We start from the raw sequence: 21,338 nt of genomic DNA on the forward strand, positions 1-21,338 counted from the left end.
TGGCGCCTGCCTTTGGCCCAGGGCGCGATTCTGGAGTCCCGGGATCGAGTCGCACATCGGGCTCCCGGTGCATGGAGCCTGCTTCTCCCTCTGCCTGTGTCTCTGCCTCTCTCTCTCTCTCTGTGACTATCATAAAAAAAAAAAAAAAAAAAAAAAAAATTCAAAATAGGCTGTGATTCAACCTTGGAAGAGCAGTTGGGGAGAGGGCCTTGGACAGAAAGCTCTTGACAGTATTACCAACATGCCTCTCCCCATAGCTATGAAGGAGAAGCTAAACACTTCTAGCAAAAGGACACACCCCTTATAGACTGCACTGCAGGTGTCACAGGTGCTCATTAACAGTGATTACAACCTTGCGAAGTAGGCATTACTATTTTCAACTAACAGGTAGAGAAACTGAGGCTTCAAGAGGTGAAGTGATCTGTCCAAACTCATCCAGCTCCAAGGTCCTCAGAACCAGGTTTCAAATCCAACTCTTTTCTGACCACCTGGGCCCAATCTACTGCCTCCCCCACTGCTGGGCCCCTTGAGCATTCTTTATGCAGAAGCTGTTTCCCTATAAAAAAAATTAATTATTGAAAAGATTTTGCACCTTTCAGCAGCCCAGGAACCACAGATTTTATCAAGGAAGAGGAGGCCAAAGCTGGGGACACTGATCGTCAGCCCAGAAACGCAGAGCCTGAGGGTGCTGGGCGCCAGGAACAGACTGAAATCCCAGCTGCCAACCAAGGCGCCAGCCCTCAGGGGACCAGGTAAGGACTCGTGGCTCATGCATCTTGGTCCTCAGAATGACTTGTGCTGTTACCTGGTGACTTCTCTATGATTTTTAGAATGTATGTGCTTTTTATGTGGAGGAGAGTGTACCTTAAAATGAAATGCTTGAAAGGTTTTAATAGCAAACTATTGAATCTAGTTCCTTCGCCAAGAGAGGCTGGCAGGAAAGGGTAGGGCAGGCAGGGAGTCTGTTTTTATTTTTTCTCTCCTTTATTCCACTAAGCATGATTGTGCATGGTTCTGAGTGGAGGCCAGCAATTTGGCTTCTGGAGAGAGCATCTGGGTGGTGGGTTGCAGATGGCAGGGGGTGCGGGTCAGGGTGGGGAATGAGGGGTAGAGAAAGCATTGTGCAATTCTGGGACTATCTCACCTGGCCCAGGAGGGGTGGATGGGTGCCTGTGGGTGGCAGACTCCTCTCGTCCCATAGGGATCTTTTTCATCTCCAACCCGGGATGTCAAGACCTCAATGTGTAAGAAATAACATCAAAATAAATATATGCTTTATTTCCAAACACTGGTTTGGTGGATACCTCCTCTTTCAGTCCTGAGCATCCCAAGGCCCAAGACATGCCACTCCACTGACCCATGTTACCCTCCTCTATGGTGGCAGAATAAATAGGACCCAAGGAGCCTCCATGGGACTCAAAGTAACACTTGACAGCCAACCTTGCCATGGACCTAGTCTTCCCCTTGGAGAAACCATCGATAATCCCACTTCCTCACCACCCAATGAACACAATAGGCTTTATGTTAACGTGTGAAATATGCTTTAGTGGACACTTGTAAGAACGTGATAGTGGTGTGGATGGCTTGGAATTATGGGCAACAAGAGCATATGTGAATCTGTAGCAACCAGATGTCACAGGCTCCTAGTAATCTAACACTTCCTGTTAAGAAGGGCAGATCTCCCTTCTAATTCTTCCCAGGGGATCCCTGGGTGGAACAGCGGTTTGGCGCCTGCCTTTGGCCCGGGGCGCGATCCTGGAGACCTGGGATCGAATCCCACGTCGGGCTCCCGGTGCATGGAGCCTGCTTCTCCCTCTGCCTGTGTCTCTGCCTCTCTGTCTCTCTCTGTGTGACTATCATGAATAAATAAATAAAATCTTTAAAAATAAATAAATAAATAAATAAATAAAAAATAATTCTTCCCAGATCTTCTTCCTCCCAGCCTTGGAGGCTAGGCTAGTCAAGTAGACGCTCTGAGTTATAGTTCCCTTGTCTAAAAATCAAGATAATGAAATCTACACTGCCTTGCTATAATAACTAAAGAAATAATACATTGACCAGCACCTAGCTCTAGTGGGCAAAAACTACTATTATTTTCTCTCCTGTCCTCTCCCCAGTGGCCCTAGTATACCCCAGAATATTATTTGAAAGGTGAGGTTCCGCATGCATGAAATATTCCCAAATCCATGAGGCTCCTACAATCCTCTGCCTGTACCCAGAAGACATCTTCTGTTATCCTGAGATTCCCTGAGAATTTGTCCCAATTTTCTGGTATATATTGTTTTATATAAGGGTAAGGGCTCCTTGTCTTTCCCCAATTTTTTCCTCACTAGTCTCTAATTCTTTCTCTCTCATTCTAAAGTGGTTTGCATAAATTAGAGTAGGAGCCAGATGTTTGAATTATATCAGAGAGAGATTTGAAGCAAATGTGACAGAGGTAATATATAGAAAGCTCTTACAAATCAATAAGAAAAACACAAATACCTAATAGAAAAATGGGAAGAGATGTAGCAGACAATTTCACAGAAGAAATGCAGGTAGCTAATAAACATTTGAAAAAAAAAAAGTTGAATCTCACTAAGTAATAAATGTAAATTTTCATGAGATCAATTTGGCCCTCCAAATTGGCTGAGGTTTTTAAAACAATATTCAATACTGGTAGTGAAATGAATAGCATTTCCTGGGCACTGTTGTGTCAGGTGTTATGCCAAGCACTTGGCATGAGTGGCTGGTAACACAGCTAAGAGAGATGCTTTCAAATCCTACCTGTAGGGTAATGTGGTACAAACTGGCATTTGGCAACATGTGTGAAAAGTCTTCAGAAGGGTCATTTCTTTTGACGTAGCAATTCCACGCCTGTGAATCTATTCTAATAAGACATGTAGTCAAAGATGTGTGAACAAGGACATTTATCACTGTGTAATTTGCACAGCAAAAACCGTGTAACAACTTATATACCCAAGAATAGAAGAGTTACATTATGACACATTTATATAATGTATCTTAACCTGTTCTTAATATCATGTTCTTTTTTTTTTTTTTTAAGAATTTTATTTATTTGACAGAAGGAGAGAGAAAGAGAGAGAGCAGAAGCAGAGGGAGTGTCAGGTAGAGGGAGAGGGAGAAGCAGGCTTCCCGCTGAGCAGGGAGCCCAACATGGGGCTCAATCACAGGACCCTGGGATCATGACCTGAACTGAGGGCAGATGATTAACCGACTGAGCCACTCAGATGCCCCCTTTAAAGAGCGTGCCCCTCATGCTTTTAAAGAATAATTGAATTTATGGCAGGAGATAATGCTCACAATAAAAAGCTGAGGGAAACAAAGCAGGACATAAAGTTGTATATACCCCAATATTCAAATATTTTAAAAAGTATTTCTAGGTAAAAGAGTTCAGAGTTATAAATTCAGATGCTTTCAGGGAACAGGCAGGGATGGCAGGAGAAACAGATATTCAAGGCTATGGGGATGGAGGTAAACCAGAACATACAGGCTCTACCTAAAGGTGGTTAACTCAGTGTTCAAAGGCTGAGTCAAAGCACTACTGCAGGATGAGAATAGCCCAGAGGTCTTGAGTTGGCAGCCAACCCCTGAATTCCAGAACAGGAGCAATGGCCATCTAGGTTTAGGATTATGGGATTTTTTTTTCTTCTTCTTCTTCTTCTTCTGAAAGTTCCAAATTTCCCCCAAAATGAATAGTGACTACTTGTATAAACAGAGGAAAAAGTTAAAAGTATATATGGCTGTTGGAATGTAGGAAAGTACAGGTTAGTACTGGTTGGTCAAGCACATGAAGAAGTCTAGACCAAAGACATAGCCTGAGGGCAGACAGATGCTTTTTCTGGTTTGTCTTGTTGTATCTAGAACACTCAGCCACACCTAGTTGAACTCCTGGAGGCCTTCCCTTCTGAGCTGAAGTCCACAAGGGGCCCCAGAGGCATTCAGCAGAATCTGTAAGGCCTGGTCTATGAATAGCACATCCTGGCATACCACATGGGGTGTTTATTCCCAACCCCAGAGCTATGAAATCTGCTCCCTATCTGATAAACGTAAGAAATCGGGTTAAAATAGCATAAATATAGAATGGCGCAGTCTGCCACCTTTAGGGGGAAACATACCAGGGAAGGCTGATTGAACCTTTAAAGAGAAAGGCAGCAGTGGTGACAAAGAAGGGTGAAGATGCATTCCCTGGGGTGTTTTGGGATCCACAGGAGCTGCCCTGCAGCATTCAGAAGCCAGTGAGGCTGGGTGACAGCTCCATGACTTCCTTGAAATAAGCTTGTGGTTCCTGTTGAATGTCTAGTTCCATTTTTTTAGAAGCTGCCCTAGCTGCTTATTTTGCTTAGGCGTCTCCTGAAGCCCAAACTAAATTGGCTCAGGGCAGAGAGACAGCTGTGTGTTCAGGGACAGACCAGAAGTTCCAGCACCTTTCTCCAAGGCCCTTTATCAAATTCAAATTGAAAAGTAATCCATCAGAGCCTGCATTTCCAAATCTTCTATATCACCTCCCACCACCCCCAAAAAATTATCAAGATAATTCAATTCAGTTGGTCAGATAGAAGCATTTGTCCCTCAAAATGTGATCTGAGTGGACATACCAGCTCCTCTCCTATACATACACAGCCAGATGCTCAGAGCCTCCTGAAATTGCTGATACATCTCTTACTGGAGTTTATAAAACCCACGAGGGGCCTGATAGGAGAGCTTAACTGATTTCTGGAAGAGCTGATGAGTAAAAATTCACACTGCGTTGCTGAGTGTCCCATGCAGTTAACAATAAAAGAGGCTTACAGAGTATTAGGACATTAGGAACGGGTGCTCCCCGGGAGGCCCTCAATTAAAGTGAGTCAGTATTGACTTGGCCCTTGACTGGGCCAGATGCTCCGAGGATTTGCAAATCAAATCCTTGCCTGAGCTAGTACCACACAGGCCTTCTCCGAACCCACAGAGTTCCTGTCCCTTGTTGAGGTGGATGGCTTTAGAAGCTGAATAAGGACAGCAGCGCCTCCTTAGATCCTGCAGGCCAGCATGAGGGGAGCAGGGCGTGAAGGCTGATGCCTGGAGGGAACAAAGGAAGTGGAATCAGAAAAGTACTTTCACCCCCCCCCCCCCCCCCGCCCTCCTCCCCTTCTACCACCCCTAGTTCGTTTCCCAGAGTTAGCAGTCTTTACGTTCTGTCTCCCTTTCTGATATTTCCCACACATTTCTTCTCCCTTCCCTTATATTCCCTTTCACTATTATTTATATTCCCCAAATGAATGAGAACATATAATGGTTGTCCTTCTCCGACTGACTTGAATGGGTGACGGGTACTGGGGGTTATTCTGTATGTTAGTAAATTGAACACCAATAAAAAATAAATTAAAAAAAAAAGTTAAAAAAAGAAAAGTACTTTCAGTGTCCTATCCGCATCGAGAGGGTAAAAACCCTAAACGGTGCACACAACATCACAGTGAATTAAACAGATTCTCATTTTCACATGGCAATTGCAAGTCCAGCCAGTTTCTCTATGGGAATGTGGGGCTGGGATTAAGAACACAAGCCAGAGTGTCAGGCAGGCTTGAATTCGAATTACAACACCATCACTTGGTAGAAATATGATGATGGGTAAGTTATGTGACCTCCCTAAGCCTTGGTGTCCTCAATCATAGTGTGGTGTGATTGTTTCATAGGGTTATGAGGCCCAAATGTATGTATGTAATACAGTTAGAATGGTGCCTGGACTATTCAGTATAAGCCATTAGGAAGTAGTACTTATTCATTAGTTTTATAATTTATATTTTATAATTTTTTATTTTTTATTATTTTTTATTTTATAATTTTAAAAAATATTTTATTTGAGAGAGAGAGACAGAGATAGTGACAGAGATAGCAAGAGCCAGGAGGAGAGGGAGAAGCAGGCTCCTCACTGAGCAGGGAGCCTGACACAGGGCTCACTTCCAGAACTCTGGGATCATGACCTGAGCTGAAGGCAGATGCTTAACCAACTGAGCCACCCAGGTACCCTTATAATCATTATTTTATAAGGCAAGTTTTGACCAAGTGATTTCACCCCTACAAATTCCTACCCATTTGGTCACCTTGCCTCCTTCTCTCTGTACATCTCTTCATCCTTTAGAATCAGGGGGTAGGGGAGGAATTCTATCATAGCCAGAGGTTACAAATCTACTGGAGAGTTATAATTTTTTTTAAGATTTATGTATGTATGTATGTATGTATGTATTTATTTATTTATTTATTTATTTATTTATTTATTTATGAGAGACACAGAGAGAGAGAGAGAGGCAGACACAGGCAGAGGGAGAAGCAGGCTCCGTGCGGGGAGCCTGACGTTGCACTCGATCCTGGATCTCCAGGATCACGCCCTGGGCTGAAGGCGGTGCTAAACCACTGAGCACCCGGGCTGCCCAAGAGTTATAATTTTTATCACACTAAGCAGTAAATGTAACCAAAATCATCAGAGTAACTGGACACCAGCTTCTAGAGCCTTCCTCCCAGTCTGCTAATGTAGATTATACTTTCCTTAAGATTCTATAAAGCTGTGTGTGAAGCAAGAGCATCATAAACGTACGTTGAATGAATCCAGATGAGAAGGCACTGGTGGTTTTTGTAGAACGTGTTCCTGGTTTTCCTTCTCTATAAATACTGGAATGAAAACCATGATTTGAGAGATTGACCCATTATCAGCCCTGGCTGACTTGGACTAGACAGCCTTCCCAAAGCTTCTCCAGAAAAGACCTCTTTTTAAAAAATATTTATTTACTCATGAGAGACAGAGAGAGAGAGAGAGGCAGAGACATAGGCAGAGGGAGAAGCAAGCTCCCTGCAAGGAGCCCAATGTGGGACTTGATCCCGGATCCTGGGATCATACCCTGAGCTGAAGGCAGATGCTCAACTACTGAGCCACTCAGGTGTCTCTCCAGAAAAGACCTCTAATCTCAGGGTCACCCTGTCTCCCCAGAACCAGCCTGAGCTCCGTAAATATACAAAAGGAGAATCCAAGAAGCAAGTCCTATTTTTGTACCTCCAGCCATTTTAACCATGCATACTTTCTTCTCTAGGCTTCCTTGTTGCCTTGAGGGACTCTCACCCTTGGTGTTAGAGGTCTTTCATCCATGAACACCTATAGGAGAATGATAAACTTGTGTGGTTTTTTTTTTTCCATGTAGATCCAATAATTCAACAAGAGGGCCCAATGTGGGCAAGTGACACTAAGCTGAAGAGGCCAACTCAAGAGAGAAGAAATGTAGTCTCATCCTCCCAGCTAATGACCATGACTGAGAATACCTCTGAACGAGCCAAAAAAGGAGACTCAAGTGCCCTTTCCCAGAATGAGCCACATCCAGCCCTACCTCAGGCCTTCCAAGGAACAAACACCCCTCAGGTGTTGAGTGAGTCCTTGAGACCACCACTCCTAACCACCACCATGGGAGGACCAAGAAGGGCACCATTTAGATTCCGAGATGAAGATTTTTATTCCATTTTATCATTAGACCCTGGAGGAGAAAGTGATGACACTGAAGAGGAGACCCTCATAGCAGAAGAACTTTTGTTGGTTGGTATGCGCCCACCTCGTTCTCCTCCCAATCATAAGAGAAGTCGATTTCTTGGGACATTGGCCACTCAGGACAAAAATAAAAATTTTGAAGAAAATCCTGAAAATTGCAGAGCTAATTCTGTAAGAAGAAATGAGTCCAGTCATGGCTCATTAAGAATAAGCAATGCAATGGAGCTAGTGACAGAGCCACCTCCTCTTGGGCCAAGGGTGTTTCAAGACCCTGAGCCACCTAATGGGGGGTCTCCTAGAGAGAATGACAATGGTAATGGTGAACACAAGAACAGCACCTTTCCTTCATGGGACACCAAATCTGAAGCTAGTCTAGATGGTGACCTCAATGCTGAGAATGTACTTAGAGATTGTACTTCAGTGGAAGATAGGCCTGGTACTCACGATTATGAAAGAGATTGGCATGCCTATTTAAACAGTTCTAGTAATTCTCTTGACTATTTTCTTTCTGGCAGACCAACAGCTCCAAGATCACCAGTGAATTCATCTTATAACATTCCTGGCTCATTAATGCATTCTGCTATGAGAGAGGATATTCCAGTAGACTTGTCAATGTCGTCAACGTTTATTCACAGTGCAGACTCAGAGGGAAACTCAAGATTTAATGTTCGTCGACCACTGTCCCCCATTAGAAATAGGAATCCATTTGCCAGTGCTGAAAACCAAAGTTATTTTCCAGTAAACAGTGTACATGAATTTGATGTCAGGGGAGCAGATGTTACTTTAACAAGCCCATCACAGAGGGCTCCATTATATGCAGAAGACCTCTTACTAAATTCTCAAAGCAGTTTGTCCTTTGTGGAATCTTCCAGCTCCTCTCCATCAAGAATGAATTTACAAGGCCATTTGCATGTGCCTGGGTCTCTGCAAGAAAACATACCTTTTACTTTCTTTGCAGTCTCTGATTTCCCAAATCAAAGTGATAATGGAAACAGAATGGCAGTCTCTGCTTTCAAGGATGAAAAGGAAGCCATTAAGATAAAGGCAGACCCTGAGAAACTCAAGAAATTACAAGAAAGGTAAGGGATTTTCATAATTAGGTATATATACTTTTTTTTATTCCATGTTTCCCAGGTAGAAATAAGCAGTGCCTTCATTAGAGCATCATGGGAACTTTAAATCATAAATAGGCCCTTCTTTGGCATTTTAATGATTGCTTATATGGAGGAAATTGTCTATTTTGTTGCTCATAAAATATTTGTGTATGAGGAAAACTTTGATGTTCTGGTTCAATCTCTTCAAGATTCCCAAAGTGTTTTTTCCTTGAGTACCATAACTTTAAGGAAGGAAAGTTTGCTAGACATAAGGGGTTTTTGACTGCTACAAAGGGCTAGCTCTTCTCACCAGCAATTAGGAACCAGGATTTTTTACAAAAAGGCTGCTATCTCCCCAGAGTGAACCACTCCACACTTGAAATTCACTAGCTATCTCTCATGGGACTTTGTGCAAATCCAACCAACAGTTCTAGAATTTGAATCTTTCCAACCAAAAGACCAGTCCCAACCAGTTACCATGGTTACCTGGGTTCTCTGCAGGGCCACTGTGCTGGGGTAACTACTGCTTCCATTTTCTGTCTTCTTTCTCTTTCATGGGAGAGAAATAAGATCTTTTTTGTGGATCGCCTGTTTCTTTGATCTTCACTGTCTTGTAAGTTGATTTGGGGATATTTCACAACTACGAAATTTGATACCGTGTAAAGCCATCATTAGACACCATGTCAAGGATTTGACCCTTTCCTTTATGTTGGGTGTTACCACTCCCTAGTGTTGGCTTACGGATCTAGAAATGGATTCTTTGAATGCAAGCCTTCCTAATTAAATGTTAGTACTGCTCATTTGGGCCATTAATTGTCCAGTTGATATTCATTCGCAAGTGGAAAAATTCCATGGCAATGAATGAGAATGCAGAAGGCTAAGACAGGACACAGGATGCACCCCCGACTACTCCTCTAGATCTATTATCCAACTGCAAGAATGAGTAACTTTCCTGTTGGCAGGACCTTTTCTTTTCCATATTATGCAAGTTACCAGCACACTGACTCATGGTGAAGGGCCAAAAGGCCTCACACACACCCATCTATACCTACCCAGAAATATAGCTTGAGACCCGCTGGTCAGGAGTCTAGACTTCCACCATCCCAAAGTGATGCCTTTGGGCTAAAAATGATTTCTTTTAAAAATTCATCCACTTCTCAGTGTGGCAATGCATTAAATAGCTATGAGTTGTGTACTTTCTCTATCAGACACCGTTTTTTTCTCTATATAACAAACCTTATGCTTTTATTATCTCAAAAATGTTCACTTTAGGAAATATGGAAAATATAAACTTAAAGGAAAAATCACCTGTAATCCTATAATCCAGAGATAAGCAGTACAAAAAATTTCATCTCCCGCCTTTATCTTTGCATATAAATGCAATTTTTAGTAAACATTGGCTCATATTTTATAATATGCCTCATTTTAATATTTCAAGCCCATTTCTCAAAGCCACACTTTGAGAAAAATTTTCCCTTGGTTAGTTACTTTAATGCATACAAATAATTAGAGCACTCTAAATAAAACAAAACCCAAATATCCCTGTGCTTACCTTCCAGCTAACAGAACTTTACTGGAGCTCTTGAGCCCCTCACCCACCCTATTTCATTTTCCTCCCTCATCTACACCCTCCTAACCCCTTCTGCCCCCAGGAAACCATTCTTGCATTGCAAGTGTCATTCTTATGCTTTTAACTTTTTAAAATTTATTTATTTATTTTAAGTAATCTCTACACCCAATGTGGGGCTCTAACTCACAACCCCAAGATCAAGAGTCACTCCTCCAACTGTGCCAGCCAGGTGCCCCTCCTTTTATTTTAATTTTGTTGTTGTTGGAAGTGTTTTGCTTTCTGGCTTCCCCGTAGGGATATATATTTATATATATTCCTAACAATATGTTGTGCATACTTTTTAATTCTGTAGAAATAGGGATCCCTGGGTGGCGCAGCGGTTTGGCGCCTGCCTTTGGCCCAGGGCGCGATCCTGGAGACCCGGGATCGAGTCCCACATCGGGCTCCTGGTGCATGGAGCCTGCTTCTCCCTCTGCCTGTGTCTCTGCCTCTCTCTCTCTCTCTGTGACTATCATAAATAAATAAAAATTAAAAAAAAAATTTATAAAAAAAAATTCTGTAGAAATGTTACCTCTATTTCTGAACTCTGTAAAAATGGAATATCTATTCTTCCACAATTTGCTTTTCCCCCTAGCATCATTAGAAAGAGGCATCCTTGTTGATATTTTTGGCTTTATTTTGTTCACTTTCACGACTACAGAGTATTCCATTATATGAATATACCACAATTTGGCATTTTCCTGTTGATGGGCATTGGGGTTCTCTGCTGTTTTCTGCAAACAGTGCCACATAAACATTCTTGCAAATGCCTCCTGGTGCATATGGGAAGAGTTCTCTGGGATATTTATCTTGGGGTGGGATTGCTGAGCTAAAGGGTAGCACACCTTCCACCATGCTAAATAATGAGTGTACTGTCTCACTAGTAATATATACTGTTGTGCATCCTTGCCAGCACTTATTGATTGGCTTTTCAAAATTTTGCCTCTCTAATGAGAACAAAATGATATTGTGGCCTTAATTTACATTTAATTTCATTGACTGTTAATGAGTTTAGGCATTTTATGTGCTCTTTTAAATGTCAAATGACCATTTGTGTTTCCTCTTTTGTAAAATACTCATTTATATCTTTTGTCCACTTTTCCTTTAGAATATTTCTCTCTTGTTTTAGGAGTCCCTTATACATTCCAGTCACTGATATAATCCTTTAACAGTTATGTGTTGGAAATATCTTTTTGCAATTTGTAGTTTGTCATTTCTCTTTCTTGATATCTTTTAATGAAAATAAATTCTTAAAAAAATAAATAAAAATAAATTCTTAATTTTAATGAAGTCAAATGACTTCATCTTCTTTATGGATTGTGATTTGTATCTTCTTGTCTCGATGAAGAAATCCTTTCCAACTTAGGGTCATTATGATAGTCCTCCTATATTTTGTAAAATCTCCATAGTGTTACTTCGCACACTTAAGAGTATGAAATGGGTTTTGGACTTGAATGTGAAGTTAGGTTTAATATGTGGTGTGAGGTTATGCATGATGAATGCGAAACTGTCCCAGGATCTTTCCCCACTAAACTGAAAAGTCATGTCTGGGGACACCTGGGTAGCTCAGCAGTTGAGCATCTGCCTTTCGCTCAGGGCGTGATCCTGGGGTCCTGGGATCAAGTCCTGCATTGGGCTCCTTGCATAGAGCCTGCTTCTCCCTCTGCCTGTGTCTCTGCCTCTCTCTCTCTGCCTCTCTCATGAATAAATAAATAAAATCTTAAAAAAAAAAAAGAGTCATATCTATCATATAAGTATAAATGACCATGTTTGTTTCAGAGCTCTCTATTCTGGCCTATTGTTCTTTTTTGTTTTTTCCTAATCCAATACCACATCATCTTACTGTCTGTGGCTTTTGTATATTTTGGTAGCCAGTGGCACAAAGCCTCCCTCCCCATTTTGTTCCTAAAGAGTCCTTGACTATAGGGGCACCTGGGTGGCTCAGTTGATTAACCTGCTGCCTTCAGGTCAGGTCATGATCTTGGGGTCCTGGGATCAAGCCACACATTGGGCTCCCTGCTCAGTGGGGAGTCTGCTTCTCCCTCTCCCTCTGTCCCTCCCCCTGCTCAAGCTCTCTCACTGTCTCAAATAAATAAAATCTTAAACAATAAATAAATATTTTAAAAAGAGTCCTTGACTATATATGTTTCAGAATCAGCTTGTTGGGACTTTCACTGAAACTGTGTTGAATCTACAGATGATTCTGGGGGAAAACTGACATCTTGGAAATACTGAGTCTTTGAAAAATGTATCTCTTCTTTTGTTTGTGCCCATAATGGAAAACTATAATTCTGTTCCTCTTCATTGACTTCCCTTTCCTGGGGAGAAAGGTCTTTGAAAAAAATGGAGCACATACTTCTATTCCAGAGCAATGCCCGTTTCTTCCCCTTCTTTGATTTTAGTCTCTAGTCAGTTTCCTTTCCTTGACCAGACAGTCCTCAGTCCATGAGGATTCTAAAGAATAAGTCTTAGGTTTCTTTTTTTTTTTTTTTTTTTTTTTTTTTTTTTTAGTCTTAGGTTTCTTTTTTTTTTTTTTTTTTTTTTTTTTAATTTTTTTATTTATTTATGATAGGCACACAGTGAGAGAGAGAGAGGCAGAGACACAGGCAGAGGGAGAAGCAGGCTCCATGCACCGGGAGCCCGACGTGGGATCCGATCCCGGGTCTCCAGGATCGCGCCCTGGGCCAAAGGCAGGCGCCAAACCGCTGCGCCACCCAGGGATCCCTAGTCTTAGGTTTCTTAAGAGACTCCTTACATGACCTTACATGACCATCAACAGGCTAGTCTTCACTCATTATTTATTAAACACAAACATATTTGCTTACATTTTCATAATTCCATCTGCATCAGATTCTAGCAGCTTACCTTCTGGAATGTTGGCATAATTTTTTGGCCAAGTGTTATGCTATCGGTGAGTTCATGACTAGGTTCATTGGTTCATCCCCATCCCAACCAACCTCCATTGAGTGATCTTTTTGTGCAAATGCTTCCCCAGACACTAGATGCTCTTTACAATCTGCAGAACAGTTGCACTGCCATCATGGCATCCGGCCCACAACTCAGGTAGGTGGTGGAGGTATCATCATCCCATGGCTTTACACATGAGGAAAACCCAAGAAGTTGAAGTAAGTTGTCTAGAGTCATCAAGCTCACAAGTCTCAGAGGCAGACCTCAAACACAGGCCCTCTGCCCGTAGACCCTGTGCACTTACCAACACGGTGTACTACCAACTCCTATACAATGGCTGTGCCTGGGAGAGGGGCTCCCAGTTTTTCCTCTGGTTTTCCTCTGCAGCCCCATCCTTGGCCTCTGGTTTTCCGGTGGCAGTGGCCATTCTCATGGGCGACTCGCATGAGTCAGTCACTGCTGAGGAGCCCGATAACAGGATCCCATGCACCTGGAAGAACTTTCAGGAGGGTTGGAGGGAGCAGTGGGTGATCCTGGGGAGCCCTTGCAGGGCCTCCCCCTTTAATGCCCTGGGAAATGGTATGTGTAGCTGTAGTTTGCAGAACCTGCAACCGTGCAGACCCTTGGTCATCAGGGCTTGTTTTCCATTTAGTCTCCTGCAGGAGGACTCGGAGGAGGAGGATGGAGACTTGTGTCGCATCTGTCAGATAGCCGGGGGTTCCCCAACCAACCCCCTCCTGGAGCCCTGTGGCTGTGTGGGCAGCCTACGGTTCGTTCATCAGGAGTGCCTGAAAAAGTGGCTGAAAGTGAAAATAACATCAGGTAGGCAGGGAAGGAAGCAAGGGAACGTGCCTCAACTTATAATCAATGAGACGCCTGGTGTGGGATGCAGAGCCTTGATGACATCTCCCTCTGCCCTGTGAGCCATGGCTGGGAGATCTATGCCCCTGAACCCAGGGGCTCCTGCTCACAGCCCCAGTGGAAAGCAGCAGGATGAAATGCTGCCTTTAAATTATGGGAGGGAGAAGAATTTGCTTTCCAAGTCTGAGAGAAGAATCCTGGAATATGCTTGTGGATCCTCCCCCACCTGCACCTGAGCAGAGAGGCTAAGATGCCTTCCCAGGAGGAAGGAAACTAAAATAGGTCAATGGTCGAACCTCAGCAAGTGCACAGCAAGCCATGCCAACTAATGGACACCTGGCAAAAACTGATTGGCTTCCTTTTATTTATGGGGGAAGAAGGATGTCATCTAAGAAACTATGCAAAGCTGCATTTTTTGCAAGAGGAGCAGGAAGAGAGCCCTGATCTAATTTTCTAGAACCATCTTAGATAAGGAGATTTCCATGGGCTGGCTTTGTCAGCCCTGTCTTTTGCAGATCTTGTAACTGGATATACAGCCCTTTCTCAGCTCCCTGGGAGGTTATAACCTAAATACGGCCACTTGGGTAGTAGGTCAGCTGGCATTTTTTTGGCAGAGAATCGGGGGGTTTCTTTAAAACTTGGTTTTGGGAAGAAGGGCAACTTGAAAAACAAAACAGGAAACAGCAATGCAAGAACTCAATGACAAATAGCCATTGTGTCTTTCAGACACATCTCTCTGAAAACCTTTTACCCCATAGCCCAGATCCTTTTTCTCTCCTCTTCCACATTATCCTCCTTGATTATCACTCTTCCAGGCAGCCCAGGGAGACTTAAGAGCTTCATCCCAACCCCACAGCATATGGCTGCGCCCCCTGGAGAGAGAGAGAGAGGAATGAATAGTGGGATGATCAGACCAATTGTGTCCTCCCTGGTCCCTTTTCCCCCCATGAGCATCTTCCCAGGCAGGAGAAACCTATACCCCCTCCCAAGCTGCTGAAACACATCTCCATGTAGTGTGCTGGGTGCTCAGTCCTGCAGACAGGGTAGAAACAAGGGGATCTCGGCTACTAATGATCCTGCCATGCAATGTTTTGTTTTCTTTAAAAAAAAAAAAGATTTTATTTAAAAAAAAAAAAGATTTTATTTATTTATTCATGAGAGACAGAGAGAGAGGCGGAGGGAGAAGCAGGCTCCATGCAGGAAGCCTGACCTGGGACTCGATCCCGGGCCTCCAGGATCACACCCTGGGCTGAAGGTAGCGCTAAACCACTGAACCACCTGGGCTGCCCTACCATGCAATGTTTTAACTTACTACAAATTCGGGCCAATTAAACATTTAACACAGGAAAAAAAATCGCTCGTGAAATGTGTAATGGAAGCCCTGCTAAATGCTTGTAAACGCCAATGTCAGTAGGAGTGTGCTGAGTGGGATCAGATCGGAAGACACAAGGGGCACTCAGAATCCTAAAGTATTATAGAATGGCTCTAAAAAAAAGAGAGAGAAAAAACAAGCAAACAACACGCAGACATGAGATTACCGTTTATCCTTGTCTCTTGAAGTTCTCTATTATTTACTCTTTCTTTATGTCCCCCAGTGAAGCAAAGTAGAAAGTAGAATTGAAGTCTAAAGCTGCACAAGCCCTATCTTTACCAAATAAATGTGTTAGCTAATCAGTCCTGTTTCTCTAACGCATAAACTAAACAGTGGCACATCCTTAGCAAAAGTGCAGCTCCTAGGCGAGGGGAAAAGACAAGAACACAACGTTTGCTTCAACACAGCACAGTTCCTGCATCTTCCAGTTTTGCTTTGAGGACTAGGACAAGCAGAGGAAAAGTGCTGATCTAGAATGCATGTTTTAAAAAAAAAGAAAAGAAAAGAAAAAAAGCCCACTGTAACAAAGAAAATTTCTTTTCCCAGATGAGGCTGAGCTCCTTCTCAGGTGCTGGCCGCAGATACTGCTGGGTTAGTTCCCACACATGGCCCCTGGCTCCCTTGCTCTCTTAGGTGGGAAGTCACCTGGGTGACAGTAAAGGCAGATTTTTAAACCACAGCTGAGAATAGCTTCTGCCATCAATTTGGTCCTCGTATATTTATTTGCTTGGACCTGTGTTAGATCTGTCAAAAAAAAAAAAAAAGCAATAACAGAGGACAATATTCACTCTTTTTGGCAACCACCTGTGTTACAGACTCAGCCTCCGTGTAGCGATTCCAATTTTATGAACCAGTATGTTTATATTTAAACAGAAAGCAAGACCTGTTATTTAAAAATCCTGGGAATTTCACTTATATGAAGCTTGCAAAATAATGAAAATGATTATGAAGGAAATTTTCCAGATCTCAAAATTTTCCTTTGTTGCAGTGGGCTTTTTTTTCTTCTTTTCTACAGAAGATGACTGACTTAAAAAAAAAAAAAAAAAAAAAAGCCGCTAAAACTCAGAATTCATAACACACATGAGTTCATTCCCAAAATGTCAACACAAAGAGACCAGAGTGTCAACACATAAAGACCCAGGGTTATATGTAACAAATAATTCTTTAATTTAAGGAGCAGATCTAGGTGCTGTGAAAACTTGTGAGATGTGTAAGCAAGGCCTGCTGGTTGACCTGGATGATTTTAACGTGACCGACTTCTATCAGAAGCACCAGCAATCCCGGGTAAGAGAGGCTCACCAACTGTCTCCGAAGGCAAAGTCCATTAGAGGCACAAGGCTGGAAGAAAGGCTTTCCCTGATAAGACTATAGAAGGCCTGTGCACAGGATGAGTCTAGGAGTGTCCCCTAAGCTCACTTCTCCAAGAAGGTGTGCTATTACATCAGCCCACAGTGCCGGGAGGGGTAGGAGCGTTCAAAGGTCTTAGCCCCCAGGGTTGAGGTCCCGCTATTGTTAGGGATAAAAGTAGGAAGCCACAATAACTGACTGGACACAGAAACAGGAATAGTCTGGAAAGCTCCACACCCAGATTCGTGGAATATAAAATAGCAAAAGGGGGAAAAAATCAGGGTCTTGAAGGAAATGGTCCACAATTTACATATCAAGTAACTCTAGGTTAATAAGAAATTGCTTTACTCAAGGTTAATAAAAAGGTCGTTAGCACCTAGTGTGTGCTTTTTAATACCCGGTGAATTAATTCTCCTGGGGTATTTAGATTGCAATTCTTTTTTTTTTTTTTTAGAGATGTTATTTATTTATTTATTAAATATTTATTTATTTACTTATGATAGACATAGAGAGAGAGAGACGCAGGGACACAGGAGGAGGGAGAAGCAGGCTCCACGCCAGGAGCCCGACGTGGGACTCGATCCCGGGACTCCAGGATCGCACCCTGGGCCAAAGGCAGGCGCCAAACCGCAAAGCCACCCAGGGATCCCCTAGAGATGTTATTTATTTATGAGAGAGCGAGAGTATGTGTGCTCCCTTAAGCAGTGGGAGGAGCAGAGAGCCCCACTCGGGGCTCAATCCCAGGACCCTGGGATCACCACCTGAGCCAAAGTCAGATGCTTAACCAACTGAGCTACCCAGGTACCCCTGGTTTGCAATTCTAATGCCGTGAAAAAGTTAACCATAGGTGGGCTAGGTGATTCAGGCTCAGAATAATAGTTAATTGTTATCAGGCAAACAATCCTTTATTTAGAACTACAATGCCTAGGGATCCCTGGGTGGCGCAGCGGTTTGGCGCCTACCTTTGGCCCAGGGCGCGATCCTGGAGACCCAGGATCGAATCCCACGTCGGGCTCCCGGTGCATGGAGCCTGCTTCTCCCTCTGCCTCTCTCTCTCTCTCTGTGTGACTATCATAAAAAAAAAAAAAAAAAAAAAGAACACACACACACACACTACAATGCCTAATATGGAAGCCATAAGTCCTATATGGCTAATGAACAGGTGGCTACTTCCACTCAAGATGTATTGGGTGTCTGGGTGGCTCTGTCAATTAAGCATTTAACTCTTCATCTCAGCTCAAGTCTTGATCTCAGAATCATTGAGTTCAGTCCCATGTTGGGCTCCATGCTGGGTGTGGAGCCTACTGTATGTATATAAGTAGGCAAATAAATAAGTACATAAATAATCATTCTTCAGAGGAGTCACTTTGGCTTTCAGATCTTTAGCTTGTGTCCAGACCTAAAGCACAGCTGAGTCAAAATGCCACATATGGGTCTGGGCAATTGTCTAGTTACCTTTTGAAAATCCTAAGGTTGTGGGCACCTGGGTGGCTCAGTGGTTGAGTGTCTGCCTTCAGCTCAGATCATGATTCCTGAGTCCTGGGATAGAGTCCTGCATTGGGCTCCCTTGCAGGGAGTCTGCTTCTCTCTCTGCCTATGTCTCTGCCTTTCTCTCATGAATAAATACATAAAATCTTTTTTTAAAAAGATAAAATCCTAAGGCTGCTAAACCAAAGAATAAACTATTGATGAGAATGAAAGACTTGACCAGCACAACCAAGGAATATGATACAATGGGGGATAATGCCACACCAGCATTGAAGAGGTTGGGCATTAGGAAGTGGAAAGGAAGGGAGGGGGAAAGGAAAGGAAGAAAGAATTTCCTGAGAAATAAATGTACTTCAAGTCCATCCGTTTTGAGGCCCGAGGGTTTTGAATCACTTGGTCACAACCCCAGGCACTGAGAGGAGAAACAGAAGTGCTTCTGGAGTCACGCTACTGAGAGGAACCAGGCCCCGTGGGCGCCTGTGGTCAGGGTACCAGCTAGGGTGCAAACAGCTTCCATGTGGTCATCTCAAAGATTATTTCAGGAAATAGAGCCCCTAGGACTGCCCGGGAAGGACACGTCCAGACATGGCCAGGTTCTGTGGCATCCTACCAGAATGGTCTGCAGACATCACCAACACGGGACAGCCCAGGGCAATGCCTTATCTAGTAAAGACTCCTGTTGGTTCCAAGCATCTCTGCATTGTTCGCCCTCTGTGAAGATGCTGCCACAGGGCCCTGTTGGGTTTACCCATGGTATTTGTAGAATTGACACACTACTGGCACATTTTTCCAGCTATACTACAATGTTTGCACTCAAGTAGCCAGAGGTAGCGTGCCCCATGGAACAGCACACCCATTTTGCTAAAGTGTGCATCTGAATCTCGTTCCCTTCCCCAAAGTTGCTGTGTGAAACTACACAAAGTCTCTGGCTCTCCTTTCTCTCGCCTGTGGGAAGTAGGAGATCATTGTTCCCCGGGAGCATGAGATGTAGGGAAAAACTTGAGTATATATCCTCTAATCCGATGCCCGTGGAGAGAAAGGTGCTCAGGGAATGAGAACCGCCATGTGACAGACCCAGGAATGCCCAATCTCTCTGGACTCAAAAAAGGAAGATAAGTGCACCAGGACCAGGCTAGAGCCCATTAGTGAAAAAAGCCAACCGGTCCATGCAGGGGTAAGACTCATAACCTCGGCTTCACAGCTTCCTCCAGCTGAGAGAAGCGGCCACTAGCACATCCTAACAGGAACCGTGAGAGGAACCATGTCGGCCAGGATCTAGGCAGAGGAGATGGTGGCTTCCTCAGCAGGGGTGAGTGAGGAGAGCTGAATGAAGGCCCCAAGTGGGCAGGAAAAGAAATCAACAAGGTGGGACAAAGCCTCTTGGGACTGGCACCGTGACCATTCTGAGGCCTGAAGTGACAGAGGCTGGGGCAATCACCGGGAAGGGGAGGCCTGTAGTTACAGGAGAGTCATTGACAGCCTGTGACCTTCGGTAGAGCCTTGCCACTGCCCCGCGGAGAGAGAACAAGTTGGGCAACCACCCCAGCCTCTCTCTCCTTCCGCCCTCTGGTCTCCTGCCAGGGCCTCCCATTGCCCAAACCCAGTGAGAAGCCAGAGAACGAGGGGGCTGGTTAACGCAGTCCATTGAGATCAGCCTCTAGGCCACAGCGCAGGGTGGAAGGGGGCTCTGGGGGGAACGTGGAAGACATCCAGCACATAATCACTCTCCATGGAGGCAGAAACGAGTTTACACTAGTTTCTATAAGAATCTGACAGGCCGGGATCCCTGGGTGGCGCAGCGGTTTGGCGCCTGCCTTTGGCCCAGGGCGCGATCCTGGAGACCCGGGATCGAATCCCACGTCGGGCTCCCGGTGCATGGAGCCTGCTTCTCCCTCTGCCTGTGTCTCTGCCTCTCTCTCTCTCTCTGTGACTATCATAAATTAAAAAAAAAAAAAAAAAAAAATCTGACAGGCCATCAAAGCCTTTGGAAAATGCCCTTCATTATAATCACGGGTAGAAGCTAGATTGACAGACCCACCCTGGTGAGAGAACAACAGTCCCAAGAACCAACAAGCGACATTTACCTGCTGATGGGAAACAGTGGAGGGCTCACCCTTTTACATGGTTCTGACTACTCCCATGGCCCGCTGTGAATTTACCACGGTCTGTTTGCTAACAGTGAGTTTAAACCTGAGACAGTAGGGAAGCAAGACTTGGACAAGTTCAGAAACTCTCCATGAACCAAGGCAGAAGTAACTGTAGTTGGTGTATTTGTTTTAAAGATTTTACTTATTTATTCATGAGAGACAGAGAGAGGCAGAGATACAGGCAGAGGGAGAAGCAGGTTCCATGTGGGGAGCCTGATGTGGAACTTGATCCCAGGACCCTGGGACCACAGCCAGAGCCAAAGGCAGAAGCTCAACCACCGAGCACCCAGGCACTCCATAACTGTTGTTAACACAAAGACATGGAGGATGGAATCAATGGCTCATCCCCAGCCAGGGAGGTCCTTTGGATTGGCCTTGGAACTGATGTGTCTACCTGGGCTTCTGAGGCCTTGCCCCTTCCCGAGTCCCAAATCTCAGTCCTCTGGGCCACCTTAGCCAACGCCCCATGCTGTTCACTCCTGTTAAACAGGGTCTCTTGTTGAGAAGCTGGGTAGCTGGTGCCAAAAAAAGACATATTCAAAGAAAGAGACAAAAACAAAAAAAGTCTAGAACTGACTTCCACTCAGTCCAGGTCTCACTTAACCTCAATTAACTTGCTAACTCACTCATTCACTTATTCTCTTATGCATTTTTCTCACTTAGGTTGGTTGGTTTGTTTTTGCTTTTGCTTGATTATAAAAATCACAAACACATAAAAACCTGCTATAATTAAAATTAACATTTAGCTGAGTGTCTTTTTTTTTTTTTTTTTTTTTTTTGCTATTAAAGTACTCGTGCAAAAAATAAATAAATAAATAAATAAATAAATAAAGTACTCATGCCCCGGTACTGGGCCTCAGAGATTCTGACTTAATTGATCTGGGATGGAGCCAGGTATCAAAATACACATAAGAGCTTAAATTTTATTTTTTTAAAGATTTTGTTTATTTATTAATGAGAGACACAGAGAGAGAGAGAGAGATGCAGACAGGCAGAGGGAAAAGCA

General features: G+C 43.8%; 1 protein-coding gene and 1 long non-coding RNA gene across 9 annotated transcripts in view; one reads left to right on the forward strand and one right to left on the reverse strand.

Moving 5' to 3' along the window:
* Positions 1-21,338, forward strand: part of MARCHF10 (membrane associated ring-CH-type finger 10) — an 88,399-nt gene that overhangs the window by 53,047 nt on the left and 14,014 nt on the right. For 6 of the 8 annotated variants that reach the window (XM_077853883.1, XM_077853885.1, XM_077853888.1 and 3 more), the window contains 4 exons: positions 600-752; positions 7,170-8,586; positions 13,770-13,939; positions 16,525-16,634. In XM_077853883.1, coding sequence (XP_077710009.1) covers positions 600-752; positions 7,170-8,586; positions 13,770-13,939; positions 16,525-16,634 — 1,850 coding nt within the window. The remainder of the gene's footprint in view (positions 1-599; positions 753-7,169; positions 8,587-13,769; positions 13,940-16,524; positions 16,635-21,338) is intronic. The other 2 variants (XM_077853891.1, XM_077853886.1) reach the window with 2 other exon arrangements.
* Positions 2,976-12,713, reverse strand: LOC144286857 (uncharacterized). Its single transcript, XR_013354781.1, has 3 exons — positions 7,025-12,713; positions 6,572-6,645; positions 2,976-5,058 (listed from the first exon to the last, which is right to left on the reverse strand). It is a non-coding gene; the product is annotated as an uncharacterized LOC144286857 (long non-coding RNA).

This window comes from Canis aureus, chromosome 16 (genome assembly GCF_053574225.1).
Source record: "Canis aureus isolate CA01 chromosome 16, VMU_Caureus_v.1.0, whole genome shotgun sequence".
In the NCBI taxonomy this organism is placed as follows: Eukaryota; Metazoa; Chordata; class Mammalia; order Carnivora; family Canidae; genus Canis; species Canis aureus.